General features: G+C 42.9%; 1 protein-coding gene across 5 annotated transcripts in view; it reads right to left on the bottom strand.

Moving 5' to 3' along the window:
* Window positions 1-11,312, bottom strand: part of ERCC6L2 (ERCC excision repair 6 like 2) — a 68,170-nt gene extending 56,858 nt beyond the window's left edge. For 4 of the 5 annotated variants that reach the window (XM_066616147.1, XM_066616149.1, XM_066616150.1 and 1 more), the window contains exons 1-5: window positions 9,174-9,225; window positions 7,090-7,141; window positions 6,381-6,805; window positions 3,373-3,492; window positions 181-374 (exon numbers count right to left, since the gene is read on the bottom strand). In XM_066616147.1, the coding sequence (XP_066472244.1) occupies window positions 181-374; window positions 3,373-3,492; window positions 6,381-6,805; window positions 7,090-7,108 (758 nt within the window). In that variant the 5' untranslated portion in view covers window positions 7,109-7,141; window positions 9,174-9,225. Of the gene's footprint in view, window positions 1-180; window positions 375-3,372; window positions 3,493-6,380; window positions 6,806-7,089; window positions 7,142-9,173; window positions 9,226-11,257 lie in introns of those variants that run through there. The other variant, XM_066616148.1, reaches the window with a different exon arrangement.
* Between the last annotated feature and the right edge of the window lie 11,077 nt (window positions 11,313-22,389).

Genomic DNA, 22,389 nt, shown 5'->3' on the forward strand with positions numbered 1-22,389 from the left:
GTCTTGCTGCTGGGCAGCAGGGGTCCAGGGTTCCCGTGAGTACCACCAGACACCACTTCAAGTACCATTGGCGGTACCTGTACTACTGGTTGAGAAACAATGATTTAAAGGATCCACAGTTCTGGATATAGTGTTGGAAAAAGTCTACCTAAACTAGCAGCAACTACAGAATTTGGTTACCTGTTAAGTTCATTCAAATACAGGCGAAGTGTCTCAAATGTTGTTAGGGCAATCTCACATTTTCCCCGTTTGATTCGAGAGAGTTCATAGTCCTTTCTACTGCCATGCAAAATGATAACCTTGAAATAACCCCAGGTCTCCAACTCATCTTTCCAATTATACAGCACAGAAAGAGGTGCCACAATCAGGAAAGTCTGAAAATGAAGAAATTTTGCTATTGTTGCTAAAGACATACAAAACACATTTCATTTTTTAAAACATACGGTGTTATATTCTGTTATACACAGAGAGATAGTGCCCTATGCTGCAAAGGTAGATGGAGCAGCAAAATGGACAGAGAGTCTAGCGGTTAGTGACCAGTTGCTTATCTGCTTATTCCCCTTCTTTGTCTTTAACTGGGTCATTGGGTAATGAATTGAGACAAGTTGGTTCTTGATAAAGAACCCAGAGAAAAGGAAAACATATCTCCCAGCTTAACAGGGCATCCCCAAATCTTCTTAGAATCAGATAGTAGCAGAATGTGGGCTGAGTTAAAAAACACTCTGCCATGTACTTGAGTCTGCCATGTGACTGAACACCTCTCCATTTTTCCAATCCTAAACAGGCAACAAAAGCAGAAGACCTTTTGGTTTCTTGATGGGCAACTTTACATGGCTGGTGAGTAATCCACCAGCTGGTAATCCAGTTCGAGTTATGCAATTTACATAATAAAGATAAAGGAAAATGTTGTGATCACAAGAGCCAAAAGCAGCATCCAGATCATCCAAAATTGTGCATTAGGACCCTGCACTGGCAACAAGTCATAGATTTTATAGCCAAGTGTCCAATTCCAGTCACTGCTAATGCTTCCTCTAGCTTGCGAAGGAGAAGTTTTTCACAGGTGTATTGAAATGAATGGGACAATATCACCATAAATTGTCAAAGGAACAGCTTATAGTTATAATCTATGATAACACTGTGTCTTAGTCTTGCACTAAATCCCATGTGAAGGATAAAATTGTTTAAAATAAAGACATATCGGTGTAATAAAAAACATCTGCTTGAATAAAATCCTTTTCAGTGCTATCCTACTTATTCTAGCAAGGCAAGACAACTGAGCGCCAAATTCTAAACATGACTACTCAAAAGTAACTCCTATTGTGTTCAATGGGGCTTATTCCTAAGAAACTGTGTATAGGATTGCAGCCTAAGGTCCCAATCCTAAACAGTCGCAGCACTCAAAGAGGAGGGACCATTGGCACTGAGCCTCAGCACCACTTGGAAGGGCAGCCGGTGCTTCAGCAGCACAGGTTGGCAGTAAGTAGTGACAGGGCGGGGGAGGCAGGGAGTGGGCAAAACAGGGCAGGGGACAATGGGGCAGGGTGAGTGGGACTAGCGGAGCTCTGCTCCACCAGATCCTGAACTCTGTGTTGGGCCAGAAGACCCGACACAGAGTCTCTCAACTCCGCACCGGCAAAATAGCTGGCACAGACTTGAGGAGCCCCATTGCAGGGCTTGGGGTTTTCCCCAGAGGAAGGGGGGGATGAAAGTCTTCTCCCCCAAGGAGACCTCTGGTGGCCTCAGTAGTGCCACTGGATGCAGATTTTGGCACTGCTGCATCCAGCAGAGCTGCTGTCTTTAACATTGGGCTGTAAAGCCCTAAATTTACCTAAAAGCTAGCAACTGCTGGTTAACTGATACGTTTTGTGAGCACTGTACTGTAAAAATTAAATGGAAAAAGAAGGAAATTAGCTGGACTGAAAAGACATCAAGACTAGTTATGTTGTTTATTCAGTATACAGCACATTCAGCAGAGAATATGTACAGTTGAAGCAGATAATAGCATGTATTAAACAAAAGCAGAAGCCAACACCAAAGCATATATTCCTCTGTACTGGGTTATGCCAACTAATAAAATATATAACCTTGTATATAATCCCACTTTCCTGGCATGGACACACAAAAGATCTGCTCCTGGGGCCATTCTGATGAACTGCTTAACATAATTAATCACTTTAAATTAACCACTCAAATGAGTCTTTATAGGTCTCATTCTGCAGGGACAGGAATGGAACTGCTGTTTGTAGAGAAAAACAGCTGTACAGAGTACAAAGATTTTCTATAATTATCTTTATTAGAAATGGTTTTAGATTTTCATTCTGAGCCTAACTTCCATATAACATGAAAGTAATTCCTGCTGAAACATAAGGCATTTAATATCAAGGTGCCAATCACATTCAGAGCCATGCCTTAATGCGTGCACAGAGCCCAATCCTATCTCCCACCACATTGTAGCATGCAGCTGCACCACGGAAGCTCACGCTGCATGCTATGGGGGTGGGGGAATCAGGAGACCTAGGAGAGACAAGGCTACACCATTTCTAGAAATCCAGAAAAATAAATTTGAAATCAAAAACTTGTCCCTAAAAGATTATGTTTAAAGATAAGTAACTGCTGTAACACTGGTTTAATTTTATTGAAATGATTACCTGCAAGTACTAAGCATGCCCATTTGGATCAAAGCTGGAAAATTCCCAAATTGAGAGAAAAGACTGATGCACTGTCTGAGATTGTCAGTTGGCTTCCATTTAGGATTTCATGACAAAAAAATCTGAAAACCCCTTGTGGTAAGGATTGGGGAGGGAGAAGGTGGAATCTGAAGGAAACTGCCTCTAATTTATATTCCACCAGAATTCAAATGCTCAGTCTTCCAAAGGCCATTGCAGCAAAACAGCTGAATAGGAAAAATCTAGAAGTGGACACGCAGGTAGGCTAGAAAGCACAACATACAAGTGTCTGCCACCAAGGTCAGTTCAGCTGAGGGTGAGAAGCAGGAAGGGAAAAACTACTGCACATGAATCTGATCATGAAACATTCTACCCTTCAGCTTACTATTAAGAAACACCAACTATCTGAAGTCTCTCCAGGCCACAGGCTTTAGAAGGTGCACAGAGGAGAGGAAAAATGTTTGCTGGTCAAATGTACAAAACTCTCTATGAGACTCCCTGCCCGAGGACTTGAAGAGCCAACACAGCGGCTATAAAGAGACCGCAGAAGCCCACTGACCAGATATGTCCCTAATATTCTCTGTACAAACTGTGCAACTATGGTCCACAAAACCTCACACATAATAAGCAAACCTCCACTTAAAAAATGAGTTTTATGATATCTTCAAGATGCCCCATTATAAATGTGTCCAAGTTAAAAACTTACTTTCTTTGGAACAGATGGCATTTCTTTTTTCAATGTTCTTAGCAAAAATTCAGGCATGTTATTTTCAATATCCGCACGTGTCCCCTTTTTGTGCAGCACAGCAGCCAGAAAAGAAATAATCTAGAGAAAAAGAAAAAAAAATCCACACAAATTGGATACTGCCACACACAAATATCAAGCATGAGAAGATGATTGCCAGAGAACATTCAGAACAATATACTGGAAACAGGCATTTTTAGTTTGACACACTTTTCAAGCGTTGGATCTCAGCTCTACCAAATGCTCTCTAAATCTTAGCTCTACCAAATGCTCTCTATATAACAGTCAGTTTTCAACAAGCTGGAGCAAATGGCATGGATGCAGAAAATAAGTATACATGCTATACAGGTTGGTTGGTTGGCAACCTTCAGTCTCGAAAGACTATGGTATAAGCCTACAGCACCCAGTATTCCCAGGCGGTCTCCCATCCAAGTACTAACCAGGCCTGACCCGGCTTAGCTTCCAAGATCAGACGAGATTGGGCATGTGCAGGATAACAGGGGATATGGTTGATACCAGGTTGCCCTGTGCTGGGAAGGCTCAAAAAGACACATCAGGAAAGAGAACATATAAGACCTAACCAGGGAACTCTTAATGTCATGACAGAGATCAAAGCACATAGCATAGGGTTCTGTTACAGTACACTATTCCCATAACTACAGTCCACATAACTCATAACTTGGGAATGGGGCAGTGTCACACTGCTGAAACCACATTCTACAAACCATGAACAGTCAAGATTCACAACAAGTGGGAAGGGCATATTTCCAACACATGTTCTCAGAACCCTTACATATACTCTGCCTCAGAACTCCATACACAAACATCTGCCATGAACTCTAACTCCACAGAGGCAAGTGGAGCCACATAGATAAGGCACGGCACAGATAAGGTGAGCAAAGGACACAAAGGTATGATCTGTAAATGGGATTCCCAAATTCCCTCTGTCTATCATCCTGAACACTCCAGGATGTGCAGAGCATTTCTACATCCATGACTCCCTTACGTCACAGGAATTAAGCAGTATATCCCATACAGGGATGTCTACAGAACCCCAGCTTTCCGGCTCCTACAATAAGGCATTTCAACCTTCTCAAAACCCTCCTTTTCCACACATCACACTGAAGTTAGGGCGCGAGTATGGTTGCATACAAAAAGAAATTTGACAAGGACATTGCTTCCACCACAGTCTTGAGCTTCACACACCATACCCTATTCAATAATAAACTGCAATGTAACATGAAAGCCATCCCTACTGCCTTTCTTTTTATGTGAAGAACCCCCTCCCCATGGGTTTTGGAAGACTCCCTAATGATAATCTAAACAAGAATCTCTCACAATATTCATGTACTTGTCTTTAAACTCCTATATCAACCATCCAACAATATCAGGGTGTGCTATGTTATCTCCCAAATTTTACTTGTGGCTACTAGCTATTATCACAAGTCTGTTTTTATTTTGTGCATATTTAGAGGTGCGTACTATGACGATTTGCTGGTTTGTTCACAGATGTCTGGGTGGTCCCATTCAGTCTATTAGAATATTTTATAAGCTCTTTCAAACATGATTATATTTCTTATTTTAAACTTCTGATCTAGCACTTAAAAATGCTCAACAGCACTGCTTGTTTCACAGGGAGGTAAGTGCTTAGCTCACAGTGATGGCATCTAAACTGGCCAGAGTGTTCCATCTTTTCCATTCATTTACTTAAACATGAACACATGAGTAGACCTTTAGCCAACAGACTGTAGAGAGGATCCAGGCAAGTACTGAAGCCCACCCATAGTGGCCAGTTTGCAGGACTGATTTTTTTAAAAAAATTTTGCTAGTTTAACTAAAAGCAGTGCTGGTCTCCATTTGGTGAAGCATTAAAAAGACAATATTACTTTAATCAAGTTAATTAAAAAGTTTTTCTTAAACCAGATGTTTAGCATACAACCAGATGACCAGGTTTAAGATGACAGATAAGCTTAAAGTAAATTGTTGCAGTAAATATTTGTACATTATAGCTCAGAAAGAAAGTAAAACTTTTCCGAAAACATAAGTCAGCAATTAGGAATCCTAATTTTCTCATCATAGCTACTACTATTATCATACCCTGACACACAAAATAGATAGCAAGCTACATATGGAAGCTAGACATAGAGAAAAGCTATAGAATGAAACTATGGAATAAAATCAATCTGAATTAATGGATCAATCCACCATTTAGTCTCTGGATCGCTCACTGCACAGAATACTATTTCATCCTTGAAATGAAAGAATGAATAGCCATTCTGAGAAAATGTTACAGACATCCTTCCACATGCTGACAAGAAAGCATTTTACAGGCAATCTTTCCACCCATACTGTCATCCTACAACATGCACTATACACCAGTGTCTGGGAAAGAGTGTAATAAAATTTCTCAACAGGCAGTATATAAGGGTAACTGGAAATCAACCTTGTTTTTAAAAGGAAGTGTAGCCTGTGTGTTCACAATAGTCTTCTTGGATACTTCTCAGTTTTTGAACACTCTGGAAAATAGAATCACTCCAATCTCACCTATTGTCAACACATGGGGGGATCCCTTCTCTGTTTGTCAAATAACATGGAAAGAATGAAGAGGCCAGTATTCATGTGAGAATGAAGAGGAACTTCCATCTTTCCCATTATTATAAATAGTTTATTTTCACAGGGCTTTTTTAATCTAATGCATTCTAAGTTTCAAGCCCTGACTGCAAAAGAAATGGGAAAAATGTGACTGCAGTTTACTTAGGCGATGGGCTGTCTCCAGGTGGAAGTGGTAAACATATCTGGTAACTTATCTGGTAACATATCTAATATCCTGAACACAGGCTGCCAGAGTAGACAATCTAGACCTTGATAGACTAATGGTCTGATTTGGAATAAAGCAGCATCACATGTCCTCTGCTCCAGAAAGCAATATATTTTGGCAATTAGCATACAAATAAAAAAAGAAAAGATACCTGTATTGTTTTTCCAAGGCCCATATCATCTCCAAGAATGCATCCACTTTTATGTACATAGTGTCTATACAAAAACTGGGCACCTTCCCTTTGATAGTCACGTAGGTATCTATTAATCGTAAAAGGGATATAGTCCCCATCTACACACAATTCAAAGGCAACTGCAGGTGATGGGAGCCTTCTGTCAGGGAAGTAAGGCTTCTCCAAATCTTCATCATCAAACATTAAGTTCTTTTGTGCATCTTTGTTAGTTTTGATCCTACAGAGTTCAGTTACTGATATTTTCTTTTCCTGAAGTCCATCAAAAGAAACTGCTGCAAAACGATGCCCAGACTCATCTGTTTGAAGAGATGTTATTGTAGCTTGACAAAGTTTCCCATTTTCAGGAAAAGGGGCAAGACATCTATCTCCAACATCCCAGGTGTCTATCAACAAAGGGCATCAAAAAGAAACAGCATTTCAGATTGAATGAAATCATCACACAGCAAGTAATTGAACATTATGGACAAAAATATGCCTATGGAAAGTAAAACAAGGAGATCAGAGTTGTACAAAAATCTACCAGTGCTACTATACTTTTTAACTACCTGCTATTACCCATCCTGAGGACAGGATTAGGATGAAAACTGTATTTTAATTCAGCATTATATAAATAATGCCAGATCCCAGCATAACCTTCCCCTTCCAAGGTGATTAATAAACCACATACCTGTCAGATTATTGTACATTCTGAGATGCAATTAAGCATGGATCCCAGAACCCTGAAAAAGACAAAAACAAAACAAAACCTTGTATAACGTACTAATAAACAAGTACATATCAATGACATTTCACTTTGTACAGATTGTTTAGCCTGCCATACTCTGAAGAGTCATGGCCAAATCCCAAAACATACAAATAAACGTTATGTTTAATTACATTTCTAGCTTAAAACAATGCTTTGTTACTGTTTAAACATTTTGTCACAGTGTTTCCAGGAGCAATTCAAGGTGCTGGCTGTATTTGCCAGCTCTATGTCGCTTAAGACATAAACCTGCCCACATGCTGTATTTACCATCAGAAGCCCTGCTTCACATCAAATCACCAACCAAAGTACAGTTGGTGGGGACCCAGAGCAAGGCCAGTTTAGTGACACTCCCCTGATTTTGGAATTTCCTTCCTCAAGAGGCCTGGTTGGTCCCTTTTAAGCAGGCAAGTAAGAACCTTACTGGTTCAGTTAGTTTTCTCTTGAGTTCTTTGCATTTTGTTTATCTGATCATTTGTTTTCATCTGCTGCCTCTATTTTATTGGCTTTTCAACTACGCTGTTTTAAATTAATACTTATTTCATGATATGCCGTAAGCCAGAGTTACTCAAACTGGGATGTCGCAACACCCCAGTCTGAGGGCCCTGCTTTCTACCCCCTTAAGGGCAGTGACGCAATCCCCAGGATCGCATTGCTAAGAGGAGCTGCAGGGACTGGGACGTACTCACCAGTTCCTGCAGCAGCCTGTCGCGGATGCAGGGAGCCCTGTGCGAACGTCTGCAGGACTTCCTGATGTTCCAAAAGTGAAAGTGGAGTGATCACGCTCCACTTCTGCAAAACCAGAAGTGGAGCGCGATCGCTCCGCTTTCACTTTTAGAAGGCTGGGGAGCCCTGCAGATGCTTGCGCAGGGCTCCCTGCATCCCCAACAGGCTGCTGCAGGGACTGATGAGTGCAACCCAGTCCCTGCAGCCCCCTTAGCAACACGATCCTGGAGATTGCGCCGCTGCCTTCCCCCTGCCCCCCCTTTCCTGCAAGGACTTACTGCGGTCCTCAAACTCCCTGAGCATTTGAAAACCGCAGCCATAAGCTGACTTGGTGCTTCCTTTAAAGGGACTTAAAGGAAACCTAGGAATAGTTTAAAGAAATAAATATAAAAACTTCAAAATACAAAGATACAACACACACCAAATGCTATCACACTAAATTCCCAAGTAATGACACCTTGGCATACAAAGTAAGAAAACTGCATACCTTTTGTTACTAAAATCTACAATTCCCCTAACATTACAAAAACAGAGCAGTGAGCCAAACGAGCCCTTCTGTGCCACAGAGTCAGAGTCGGTGCTTAGCCGCTCACCAGTGTTAGGCTCTTCCATCCAAGCTATGAGCGGCCATGCGTGCAAGATGCCTCACAGATAGGTCATAACAGCCATTTTGCAACATTGAGGCAACTAAGCCAAATCATGCAAGTCACATTATAGACTAGGTATGACTCACATCAGGACTAGTTCTTTCTCCTGCTACGCCTGTCTGCACACGAGTGGAAGGTAACGGACTACAGCACTTCCACTAAAAGCACTGACAAGTATAGATCACTCCAAACATAAAAGATACTTTTAAGGCAAATAGTAAATATGATGCTTCAGCAGCCCTTCTCTGAGTACCCCCACCATTGCAGGTGAGACAAGTCAAGATTTTCAGTGATGATGCCCCAGCTTTGAAATTCTCTCCCTGGAGAGGTTTGTCTTGCATCAAGTTTAGTTCATTTTCACCACTAGTTTTCCCAGGTGTTTTTGTTTTTTTGTCTTTAATTCTGCTCCTTGGACATGGTGGTGTTTGCCATATTTTTAATGTTGTCATTCATTTACATTCATGCTTGTTGCTTTCCACTGAAAGTCATTCTGAATTCTTTCGGATTCAAGAGCAGAGTATAAACAGAACAAAAATAAAGAACTAGTGCTAGAGTAAAAGAAAGTATGCTATGGGTAAAAATCTTATCTGTTTCTTGGGCACGCTAATTGAAAGATGAAATTGTTACTATGCTTACAGTTATTCAATCCGTACACATTTCCCTTCAAAATAATTTCACTGGGTGCTCTCCATTGCAACATATACACAAAACATGAGCATTCAACTCTCTGCAGAACTGAAAGTACAATAAATAAATTATATCCAGGTGAGGACTTCAAAAGCAGCCAATAACACTGTTGGGAAGAAAAGGAAAGGCCAAGAGTAAACACAAGAGAGCATGCACAAAACAATATTCAAGAGTTTTCCTTTATTAAAATGACAACTTAAGGCAGTGAATCCATTGGGAAAGGAAAAAATTACAATAGCAAACATCTGATGAAATAGCAAATAACTATCATCAATCAAGACAGTTAAAAAAGACCTGAAAAGATGCCTAAAGAGAAAAATACATTAACACTACTAGAGTCCTAAGACTTGCTCTCTCAAGTATTTTCTAATAGAATGTTTAAAATGGATTAACTATTCTTGAACCCACATTGGTGGTGTTATCGTAGCAAGAACTATATCAAATATTTAATGCCTCTGTTCTTGCAAAACTAGGAATGTTGGGTAATGTCTGTGCTAAGAGAGGACTAAGGGCCCAATCCTAAGTAGTGCGTGCCAGTGGAGTACAAGCAGTTCAACGGCACTAGCCCAGCACCTGCTGGCTTTGAGCTAGCTCCAGTGCTCAGCCGTGCCTTATGGGGAAATCCTGAATTATGTTTTTAAGCATTTGTATGGGTAACATTTGTAAGTAAAAACCAAGTCAATATCACATCAAGCCCCCATTTTACCCCCTTATGGGTCAAATTTCTAAAAATCCCGTCTTATCGGTCCTCACGTCATGGAAGGAATGTACTTCCTAAATTTCATGTTTCTTGGTTCAGGGGTTTGGGTTGGGCATTGATGAGTCAGTCAGGACATTTGTTTTTATCTATATAGAATAAGATGGAGCACATCAATTATAGAAAATTACTTATATGTTTTGTATGTGATTCTAAGAATTTTCACAATGGGATTTATATTTGCAATTGCGGGGCTGTTTGCTATCTCTCTCTCTCAGCTGGGCTCTAGGTGAGAGCGCTCCAGCCCAGCAGAAAGAAGAAGGGGCACAGTGGTGGAGAAAGAAAAAAAGTAGTGGGGAGGCCACACATAATTATGGTTTCCCCCTAAAACTCTGTGCCACTGTGCAGAACCCTTCCATGGCTGCATGGTAGCGCAGTAGCATCTTCCCAGCATTCAGCAATGACATTATGCCCTCGCCAACATCTGGTTCAGCCAAGCTCAACAGGTCAGTTAAAATGTGCTAGTGAGCCAAAAATGGTCAATGGTCCATACACAGGGACCCCTGGTTTAAACACTGCCCTTTTATCCACTTGCAACCCCCCCCCCTCCTGCAACTGGAGCTGTTGGAGACCCCAGATTAGTCAAGATGGGAAGGAGTGAACCTGGTGAAGACTGCAGCATCTGTGGCCAACAAGCTAATCTTATTCAATGCCTGTATTTCTAGAACAGTGTTTCTTAACCAGAGTACGTGTATCATCAGTAGTACTTGAGCAGGGTGACCAGATCCAATGGAGGGCAGAGTGCCTGTATTTGAAATTAAAGCTACAATTTTAAAAAAGGAGGGGGAAGAGGGTTTATTAAGTCACAATGCAGTTGTAGGAAACCACTCAGAGCACAAACCTATGCATGTCTACTCACAAGTCCTATTGTGTTCAATGGGGCTTATTCCAAGATAAGTGTGGATAGGATGGCAGGCTTAGAGCCCCAGCCTATGTATTACTCAGAAGTAAGTCCCATTAGAGTCAATGGGGCTTACTCCCAGGTAAGTGTGGATAGGATGGCAGGCTTAGAGCCCCAGCCTATGCCTGTCTACTCAGAAGTAAGATCCATTAGAGTCAATGGGGCTTACTCCCAGTTTAGTGTAGCTGGGCTTGCAGCCTGGAAAAAGCCATGCACTTCTTGTGATGCAGCAGCCGCGCAGACAGAGCCTACTGGACTACAACAAGCAGCACGTGGCGGGGCAGCAAGGGGATGCCGGGGAGGGCTTCCAGACTGGGGAGGGGGTTCTCCCCCGCCCTCCCGCTGGTCACGCGCACAAACACCCGCACCTCTCACCAGTGCTTCCGCCTATTCCAGGAGTTCGGGACTAGCCAGCGCTCGCCTTTGGAACCCACCCCGAAGTCTCGCGAGAACAGCCCCACTCCTTTGGCGTGGTCCATGGGAAGAGTTAGTCTATGCTCACAGAGTTAAGCTAGACATACAAACGGTATCGAGTTTCCGGGTTTTAAATATGGAATTTTTTCAGTGGGATAAGGCTGCTCACCTTGCAGTGCATTCAGTGGGGCTCCCTTCTGAGCAATGCATAGGGCTGTGCTGGGAAACCTGAGCTAGAGGCAGCATGTGCTCCAGTCTTTGCTGATATCTGCTGCAGAGAGTGGGGCACAGGGACAGAGCAATCAGCTTCCCAGTCATAGCTCCTCTAAAATCCAGGATTTTAGAACTTTTTTTTTACCTATGAGCAACCTCCGCCCCAGGGGTGGTGGGGGATATAAAAAAAATCCCAAGGAATCAGTAAGTAATATCAATGGACAATGAAGGTGAGACTCTTCCCATTTCTATCTCTATAGTTTTGCTTCCCAGAGAGAATTAACGCGGCTAGAATGCAACGAGACACATTCTCGCGAGAAGTGAGCTCACCATTCTCAGCCCAGCACTGCTGAAGCCTCATTCAGAAGAGGGTGGATGGTGGTTCTGTTTAGTTGTGCCCCTGGCTGGACCAGAGAGGTTGGGGGCGGAGTAAGGCTCAAAGCCTATGCATACTTTCTATTGACTCTAATGGGACTTACTTCTGAGTAGACATGCATAGGCTGGGGCTGCCATCCTATCCACACTTACCTGGGAGTAAGCCCCATTGACTCTAATGGGACTTACTTCTGAGTAGACATGCATAGGCTTGGGCTCTAAGGCTGCCATCCTATCCACACTTAACTGGGAGTAAGCTCCACTGAACACAATTGGACTTACTTCTGAGTAGACATGCATAGATTGGGCTGTCAGGCTCAAATCCTATGCACACTTTCCTGGGAGTAAGCCCCATGGACTATAATTGGACTTACTTCTGAGTAGACTGCATAGGGTTGGGTTCTCAGATTAAAATCCTATGCATACTTTCCTGGGAGAAGCCCCCACTGAACACAGTGGAACTGACTTCTGAGTAGACTTGCATAGGATTGGGCAGTCAGAGCCAGAAGAAGTGGTGTTCACCTCTGTTTTCTTCTCACTGCCCAGAAGGGCAGGGGCTGCTTACACAGCATGTTCAGATGCCTGCAAACTTAGTGCTTTGCACCTGCTCTAGCTACGCTACTAGCCAGAAGCTTCAGCCATGTGAATCAGTTTCAGTGTAGGGTGGCTGAAGTGCTGAAAGCCCAGCACTTTCCTTTTCTTCAGCTTGTTCAGTCATTTTGCAGCAGCCTTCTGGGATCCTATCCTGATATGTCTTCAACACAATTGTTGCAAGGTAATCCCAGATGTTGCAAGGTAATCCCAGGTCAAAAGCAAACTTCGTAGGCAGTAGTGATCAAATCCAAGCATTTATTGTAAATCCAAATGTAGTAATTAGAGCAGAGGCACTGGGCTTTGAAATGCTTTGGCATATTTGGCAACAACATCAGGCATGCCTACGTTGTGCAGAGCACACTCTGCTGGCCTTGGAATTATGCTGATGTGTCCAAGCCCAGTGCTGTTAACAACAGGATGTTATAGCAAAGCGGTCATATCTAGGAATGTGTTGTGGTTAGCTTAGAGTCAGCTAGTTGCAGCTAGAAGCTTATCAGTATTGTTTTATGTGTTTGAGAGTGAATAAAGGCTTGGAGGAAGCTAAGCAAAGCTCACTCCTGTAGCATTTCAGTGCTACTTGAGGAGCAGCCTGTGATGCTGCTTTGGTGTGGCAAAGAAGCCATGGCAAGAATTAGACAACAGAGACAGGTTTGAATGTAAATGCAGGAAAAGGGCTTGAGGCTGGAGCAGATTTGAGCATTAGAATGAGAAGGAGAATTAAAATGAGAATCAGAATGAAGAGTGAGTCTGCTCCGCCTCTTGCCTGCTTTATTTATACTTTAAACATGTCGCAGTCCCTTGCCATTATAAAAAGGTTACTGTCCCTGAAAGATTCTACTAGGAGCTTCTACTAGGCTCTAACCACAACATTCCTTTGACTAAGATAAGGGCCACTTCTTCACAACACTGTCTTGTTGACAGGCTTCGGGGGTTTAGATGCTCAGCATGTTATCAAGGCCGCGCCGAGTTTGCTCTTGCGCATGTGCAAAGTGTGCTTTGCTTCATTGCCAACATACCAAGGCTAAAACTAGTGCCTAAACTAATTCCTACACATTCCTTTCCAGCTTCTGGCTTCCTCCTTGCATCTACATTTGAATCCTTGTCTTGTCTCATTCATTGCTCTGACTCCTTGCTGCTCCAGTTCCTTCTTTCAACCCCCCTCAGATGCTTCTGAGCCTGCACTATATCCAGCAGCTGGGCTTCTGAGTCCTGCTGCTCCCAAAGCTGTTGCTATATCCAAAGGTTGAGAGTCAGAAGTGAGAGTGAGAGAAGTCCATGTGTGAGAAGTGAGAGTGAGTGAAGCCTGTGTGTGTGAGAGAGAAGTGTGTGTGTATGCATCAGAAGTGGGAAACAGAGAAGCCCAGAACATCTGCCTTCGCTCACTTTTATTACAAAGTGGGTTCCCTCCTTGAAACACATACATTTCGCATTGGAGACAATTCATTGGTGGGTTACAAATCACCAGTTACATCCATCATACAGTCAGTAAATGGTACTGCACTTCAATTTTGCTCAAAAGTAACCTCACCTCATAACCACCCTCATGACTTACTTATGGCCTTCGAAATGCAACTTACTTACCATGGGGTTTTGCGGGCACAGCTAAAGAAATTGCTATCATGCATTTTCTCTGGGAACCTGACCTTTGCAATGTTAACCGGAAATGACTATAATTTCTTGTTATGTCTTCGTAGACCCTTACAATACAGTTAGACCACTACAACTCACTTAGGCTAATGTTAGTTACACTGTTGAGGCACCAAAACTGGTTTTAAAATGAAGAATAAGAAGAATAAGAAAACTAAGCTGACTAGTGTTCTTCTATATGAGATTTGGTGTAAATATTGCCATAATACTGTTTCTAGCATGTGTGTGCAACCTATAGCACCCAAAAAGCTACAAAATTCAAACCGAATTTTCAAAACGCAAACCAATTTTTTTTCCCTTCCTTTGGAGAACAAAGAAGTGTTCATTCAAATGCATTCTTATCTACTGTGCCAAGAACATCTGCGGAATGCGACTAAGTTCAGCCAACCGCTTGACTTTAAACCGAAACCGGTTTTTTTCCCTTTACTCTAACTTGCTTGGACATTTCTTCTTTACTCTAACTTACACATACAGACGGATCAGAAACATACATTTTAGGTAAGCATACCTTTATTACCTTGTATCACAATCACAACAGGCAGAAATTCAACAGGTGCAGGCCACCTTCCTCCATCATAGCATCTTTGAGGAAGGGGACACTGTACATGATTTGCAGACGACACCAAACTTTTCCGAGTGGTGAAGACCAGAAGTGATTGTGAGGAGCTCCAGAAGGATCTCTCCAGACTGGCAGAATGGGCAGCAAAATGGCAGATGCGCTTCAATGTCAGTAAGTGTAAAGTCATGCACATTGGGGCAAAAAATCAAAACTTTAGATATAGGCTGATGGGTTCTGAGCTGTCTGTGACAGATCAGGAGAGAGATCTTGGGGTGGTGGTGGACAGGTCGATGAAAGTGTGCGGCGGCAGTGAAGAAGGCCAATTCTATGCTTGGGATCATTAGGAAGGGTATTGAGAACAAAACGGTTAGTATTATAATGCCGTTGTACAAATCTATGGTAAGGCCACACCTGGAGTATTGTGTCCAATTCTGGTCGCCGCATCTCAAAAAAGACATAGTGGAAATGGAAAAGGTGCAAAAGAGAGCGACTAAGATGATTACGGGGCTGGGGCACCTTCCTTATGAGGAAAGGCTACAGCGTTTGGGCCTCTTCAGCCTAGAAAAGAGACGCTTGAGGGGGGACATGATTGAGACATACAAAATTATGCAGGGAATGGACAGAGTGGATAGGGAGATGCTCTTTACACTCTCACATAATAACAGAACCAGGGGACATCCACTAAAATTGAGTGTTGGGCGGGTTAGGACAGACAGAAGAAAATATTTCTTTACTCAGCGTGTGGTCGGTCTGTGGAACTCCTTACCACAGGATGTGGTGCTGGCGTCTAGCCTAGACGCCTTTAAAAAGGGATTGGACAAGTTTCTGGAGGAAAAATCCATTATGGGGTACAAGCCATGATGTGTATGCGGAACCTCCTGATTTTAGAAATGGGTTATGTCAGAATGCCAGATGCAGGGGAGGGCACCAGGATGAGGTCTCTTGTTATCTGGTGTGCTCCCTGGGGCATTTGGTGGGCCGCTGTGAGATACAGGAAGCTGGACTAGATGGGCCTGTGGCCTGATCCAGTGGGGCTGTTCTTATGTTCTTATGTAGAGCTGTGAAAAAGCACACTGTCACCTATGAAGTAGTGGTTAACATAAGGCTCATCTATACCAGCTTCCTGTTTTGCACAGTGGTCCATCAGATGCCTCAGGGACCACACAAGAAAACGAAATACCTGCATCCTGTTGCCACTCCACTGCAACTCCCTTGCATCTGCCATTCTGAGGTAGCCTACTTCTAAAACCACTTTCTCTCAGCCTCACCTACCTCACAGGATTGTTGTGAGGACAAGAAGGAGGGAAAGAGCAGCTGTGTAAACCACTCTGAGCTCTTTGGAGGAAGGGCGGTATAAAATGTGAATAAATAAATAAAAACAGAAGGTAGAATGTATCCATCAAGGCTTGTAACCTGTGATGGACTTTTCTTCTAGAAATCTGCCCTTTTAAAGGCACCTAGGCCAGATACCATCACCACATCCTGTGGCAAGGATTTCCAGATTTATTACCCACTGGGTGAAAAAGTATTTTCTTTTGTCCTAACTTGTCCACCACTCAATTTTAATGGATGTCCCTCTATTGGAATCACGGAAGGTACTGTGAGGAGACAGGATGTGGTGACAGGAGACAGAGAAGTGGCCCTTGCTCTGGTGAATCTGGGGAACACAGTGGGATTCCAGCAGGGAGTGTGCTGCACAGCTGCAGTCACTAGAGGCAACAAGGTCTTCAGGGATAAAAGGAGCACCTGATGCAGGGAGAGTCTGTGGGTTGTAGTTGGAGTGAGAGTGGAAGAGGAGGGAGAGGAGACTTGCTGGCTAACTGATCTGTTAATTTGTTAACTGGCTTACTGGCTGTTGATTCATGGACTGACCCACAACTCTGCTAATGAACCAGTGGACTGGCATATAACTTACTGGACTCTTGGATGGATTAACTGGCACACTGACTACTGCAGATACTTGCCTATAAGTCGATCTCACAGATAAGACAAGGGCAGGTTTTGAGCCCAAAATCATGGAATTTGCTATGACCCTCAGATATTGGGGGTTAAACTTAGGGAGGTGTTTGACTATAATTTTGTCTGATCCTACCCAAGGCCAGATCCTGAAAAATGTCCCAGTAATTGTTATCTAAGAACTGTACCATCTAATTTATTAAAAATAAAGTAAAAGATGATAAAATACATTTGTATTCAGTAGCTTTTTTAATTCTGGTCTCCACAACCTTTTTGTAAACACTGTCAGAGTATTAAGTGCACTGTAAACCACTGAACTGTAAACTAAGTGCACAGGTAGATCCATTTTTACATAACCAAATCTTTCTTTAAAGTGCCTGATATGTTAAGCCAGAGGCTCTAAATATAACATATAACATTTAACACAACACTTAAGAGCTGTTTGATGTGCTGGCTTCTTCACATTCTTCAAAGTCTGACTCGTTCTCTTCAGAATGTCCACATAACTGCTGAAACTGTTCTTCAGTGACAACATCAGCATAAATGTCCTCTATGTCACCATCAACTGAATCAGTATCGAATGCTGATTCATCTGTGCCTTCATAGATGGCATCATTTTCTGTGCCATCAATGGCATTACTGATTCCACATTTCAGGAATGCCTTCTTTACCATTTCTGGTGGAATTGCAGCCCATGCATCCTTTACCCATTTAACAACCAAATCAATGTCTGGTTTCATGAGGTTCCCTCCTTTGGTTGACTTGGCTTGACCAGAGCATAACCATTCCCTCCACATAGTACGCATTCGGTCCTTGAATGGCTTGTTCAGGCAGATATCCAGTGGCTATAGAACTAATATGAGGCCGCCTGGAATAAACACTAATGTAGTGGCCATTCTTTTTGCTTCTTTCTTTATTTCCTCTGTTTTATGTGCACGGATCTGATCCCACACCAGTAGTGATGGGTGTTTTCTTAGACCTGCACCTGGTTGCCTACCCCACACATCACACAGCCACCATTTAGTGCCCCCCTTCATCCATCCAGCCTTTAGGGTAGACGTGAACAATTACTCCAGCTGGAATTTTTAAGTTCTTTGGCATGGTTTTCTTTTTGAAAATTATCACTGGATGCAGCTTTGTGCCATCCGCCAGACAAGACAGGACAACAGTGAAGTGGGTTTTTTCATGACCGGTCGTTTTCACAAGTACAGTCTTCTCACCAACACTTGTAACAGTTCTGTTACCAGGCAGTTCAAAAGTCATTGGGGTTTCATCCATATTGCCAATGTTAGCTGCATCAAAGGCATTCTTTTGTCTCTAATGAATTGGTGGAATGATGTCACCTTGTCATCCAGTTCTTTAGGCAGCTTCTTTGAGATTTTTGTCCACTGGCAAAGGCACAGCCCATATTGGTTCATGAACCGGGTACAACAGCCAGCAGATGCTACGAACTGTGCAATGCCTTTGGTCCCTGAATGTTTTTCATCTTTGGCCAACTGAAGTGCTCGTATCCGAATGCTGGAGCAAGTCACTATATAGCCATTTTGCCTGCATTCCATGACCCAGTTATTCAGATCCTTCTCCCTGGCAGGAAAAAGTGAAGGTGCAAAATGCATAGCTTTCTTAGACTATGGCATTGCTTGCAGTTCAGTCTCCTTTTTTCTCCAGTCTTGAACAAGTTTTTCAGTTATGCCAAACTGCCTTGCAGCCACAGAATTATTGCTTTCCTTGGCATGTTTAATAACTTTTAGTTTGAAAGATGCCCTGTAAGAAGCTCTCCTTTGGCTACTAGAAATCATTTTTAGGACTGGAGTGGACAAAGTTGAACTGGTCTGGACATGTCTAGTCACTAGGGACCTGGTTGCTCTGCTGGTCAGAATAGCTCCTAACTGGCCTCCTGTATCCTCTCTGCACAAGCTGCCAGAAAAATTCACAATCAGCACACTACCTTTGTTTCTCCCCGATGAGGTCAGGAGTAAATCACTGCAGTGAGGGGAGAGTGAGAGAAATGCTGCTTGTGAGGAAGAGATGCAGCTTGCCCTTTCACACTAAGAACGAACACATGGAAGTGGGGGGGCAGATCTCTATATGAACCTGTGCAAAAACAGAGGAAAAGTGTGGGGGAGGTGCGTTCCATTACAAAAAAATCCAGGGCTTTTTTCCCCTACTCCTGGCTTCCACCTTTTTTTCCCTCCCTGCACTGCCCAGCACTGCTGGCTAGGGAGGGATTTGAACTGCGCCACTCAGCACTGCTGGCTAAGGAGGGATTCGAACCTCCAACCTCGTGCTCCATAGCCCAGCACTTTCTCCATTGGGCTATAGGAAAGCCTAGAGTTATAGTGTTCAGAACTAATATATAAGGTCCTGAGCCCAGCTGGTGGCCATCAGCACCTCAAGTATTAGTTCCAAACACTCTGAGCCTAAGACTTCCACTGGCTCAGTTACTAAAGTGCTGGTCTTTGGAGCCAAAGATTGGGGGTTCAAATCCTTGCAAGGAATAATTTTTTTCTTCTTCTTTTTTTTAGGTGGGGAGGTAAAAACTGTAAATGAAAGATTACACTTGTTAATCTTAAACTAGTTCTTGTAAGTGGGTTCCTGCACCTTTTATTTATTTTTTTTACAAAAAAAGCACTGCCCCTGCCTCACCCACTCAGCTCTCGCCTGAGCCCAGCCCGCCTTTCCTCTCCCCGCACTCTGGTTCCCCACGCTCAGCTACCAAGCCGGTGAGGGGCGTGGGGACATGTGCTGAGGAGGAGGAGGAGGAGGACGACGAGACAGCAAGCCAGGGAGACGGGTTGCAGCACCCAGGTACTGGCTTGGCAAGAGGAGGGGGGGAAGGAAGCTGGCTGGTGCAGCCCCTGCACCTGAGACAGCCTAGGCATGTCTACTGAGAAGTAAGTCCCCTTGTGTTCAGTGGGGCTTACTCCCAGGAAAATGTGGATGGGATTGCAGCCCAAGCCTAGGCAGGTCTACTCAGAAGCAAGTAATTCATTCATTTTTATAGTTATTAATATAAGGCTTGGCTGATCTAAATTAATTAAGCAAAAATTATTACTAATAATTTAGTAGCTTTGTAATGTCATCAACAGGAGATTTAGGTTTTTAACTATAAATGGGGAAGCTTAAGTGTCCTTGCTGCATTATAACAACACTTAGGAAATATGTATTCCTCTGTGCAGTAGGTCAGATCATTGTTGTCTATTAATTTTTGGTTTTTTTAGACTATATTTAATAATCACTATTATTATAATGGGGAATGGGGACATAGTACACAGGGGAAAGGGAGGAACCACAAAAGATGGGTTAATGAATTGATTAAGTTATGAAGTTATAAATCAAAAATCATGTGGTCACACACCCTCTATTGGTTCAAGATGAGTTGTAAAATAGATTATATTCTGGTATTATATAATTTATCTATTTTACAATTCATCTTTTGTGTTTATTCTTCTGCTCCCCCCCTTGTGTGCTTATATTGCGCATTCATTGTTATCTGATCACGTATTTCTCTTTTTTTTTGCACCAATCATGTTTCAATGTCTTGAGCCAATAGAGGGTATGTGACCACAAGATTTTTGATCCATAACTTGTTTATTAATCAATTAATTAACCCATCTTTTGTGCCCCCTCTCCCCTGTGTGCCAATTGATTTGGGTTCAAACAAATCTGTAGAGTGATGTAATGTAATCATTTTTTATATTTTGCCTTCATCAATTGTTTTAACCAATATTTATTAAATGTTTTAAAAGTTTTAATTTTTTTTGGTTGTTACATATTTGCAAATACATGCAACAAGCCGTGATATAATCCTTGGTGTGTGCTCCAGAGGTGGTCCGTCTCTTTTTGTTCTTCTCTCTTGAAGATCTCCCCTCATTTTCTAGTTCTTAAGTAGTTGGGGAATGGGGATTTAAAGAGAGAGAAATGAGATGAATGAATAAATAAATAAATAAAAGATTAACAAGTCGTGAGTTCCTGCACCTTTTTTTTTTTTTTTTTTTTTTACAAAAAAAGCACTGGGAAGATCTCTATATAGACATCACAGCAACACCAGTGCAAAAGCCCTTGGAGCCTAATCCTATGCATGTCTACTCAGAAGTAAGTCCCATGATAGTCAATGGGGCTTACTCCCAGGAAAGTGTGGGTATATACCTCTTTAAAATGCAGATAGACTTTATCTTATCTTTACAGTTCAAATAACCAGAAGGAAGGCACAAGGGAGGAACACTGAGTGGAAGGAAAAGGGATTGCCATACCCTACCTTCCAAGCTGAAAGCACAAATTGGAGAGATTTCTAATGCAGCCACTGCTGCTACCATGTGTAGCTCCTCACTTTCTCCTTTAGCAAGCCTGTCCACTGTGGTGTTCCCAGTCCGGCGCTCCTGCACTCCTGCAAAGTCTTGCAAAGCAAGCTTTGCGTCCATGCTGGGGCTGCAGCCTGTTTCTTTTGCAGAACATGGGAGAGCTCCGGGCTCCATGACTTGCTCCTGTCATGTCCGCAAGTACAGGCTGCAGTCTCTAGCAGCCAAAGAAGCACAGCAGCAAATGGAGGGGTGCTGCAAGCCAGATGGAAGCTCCTCTGGGCTTCTGATAGTTACCCTTAAACCACCCAGCCTCATTAGTGACCCAGAGATAAGACAAAGAGGCAATCCAAGCTGGATTTCAAGGCATGAATTTTGTGCCATATAGGCGAGTATCTACGGTAATCAAACAGACTGCTGAATGATGGAGAGCTGAGGTGGTGCTGTTGTACCTGAAAGGACTGCTGCTTGACAAGCTGGGCGGAGGCACCTTGAAGACTTACAGGCCATCTACTGGTCTCCTTCTGGCTGCGGAACAAGCAGTTTTTGCAGTCTGCTAAACCTAGCAGTGGTTAAGCTGGGGGAACTAATTAGTTTAAAGTGGGCATAAGATCTTTAGGCAAAGCTCAGAACAAGGGATTTGGCAGAACAGTCCCCTGATTCTGGTAGTTGCCACAACTCACAGTCTCCTTGCCCAGAAATGATAAACTAGACATTGAATGTAATTTTCCAGGGATGTTAACTTTTCCTCCACAGGGAGGCCTGTACCACCTCTGCCACTCAAACAGTCTGGTCCCCCTCCATCCAGCCGCTTTAAGTAGCAAGAATGGGCAAGTGGTGGACCTCCCTCTACCTTGTTTCCCCTTTGAACAAATATCAACAATGAGCTTTGCAGATGAATATGCTGGGATTTTCTTATGAATTTCTGTGAAAGCTGCTGTTGTGAATAAGACCTTGTGGTTTTGGTTATTAAGTAATCCAGTGTTGAGACTGGATGAGGGATGGAGATTAGAGGAACAGAGCAGAACTTTCAAGCTTAGAAGATGAAACAGTCACACCAACAAGTCCAGGTGTTTGCTATGGTCCCTTGCTGGGGGCCTTCATTCTAGCTAGCATTTGGTTGCACAAGGAAGAGTCTTCACCTGCCTCATGAACCTATGCTTCCTGGAGCTTCATGCCCTAGTCTTCATGGGCCACTAAGGAATGTCCTCCTCTTGTTTAGAGAAACACTAGCCTATATCAGATGATAAATCGATAGACCAGTTTCCACCATTTCGGTCCTACATGATAACAGCTGTGTATTCACTCTGTGTGCATGTCCTGGCTCCTTCCCTTCGTTACTGGGTGGTTCGTCCAAACTGCCCCTGTATGTGTCTTGCTGAATCTATTTTTAAAATTCATTTAATTGCATGACCCCCACTCCCTGCAATTAGAGAAAATAAGAATGAAGG

This window comes from Tiliqua scincoides, chromosome 2 (genome assembly GCF_035046505.1).
Source record: "Tiliqua scincoides isolate rTilSci1 chromosome 2, rTilSci1.hap2, whole genome shotgun sequence".
NCBI classification, from domain to species: Eukaryota; Metazoa; Chordata; class Lepidosauria; order Squamata; family Scincidae; genus Tiliqua; species Tiliqua scincoides.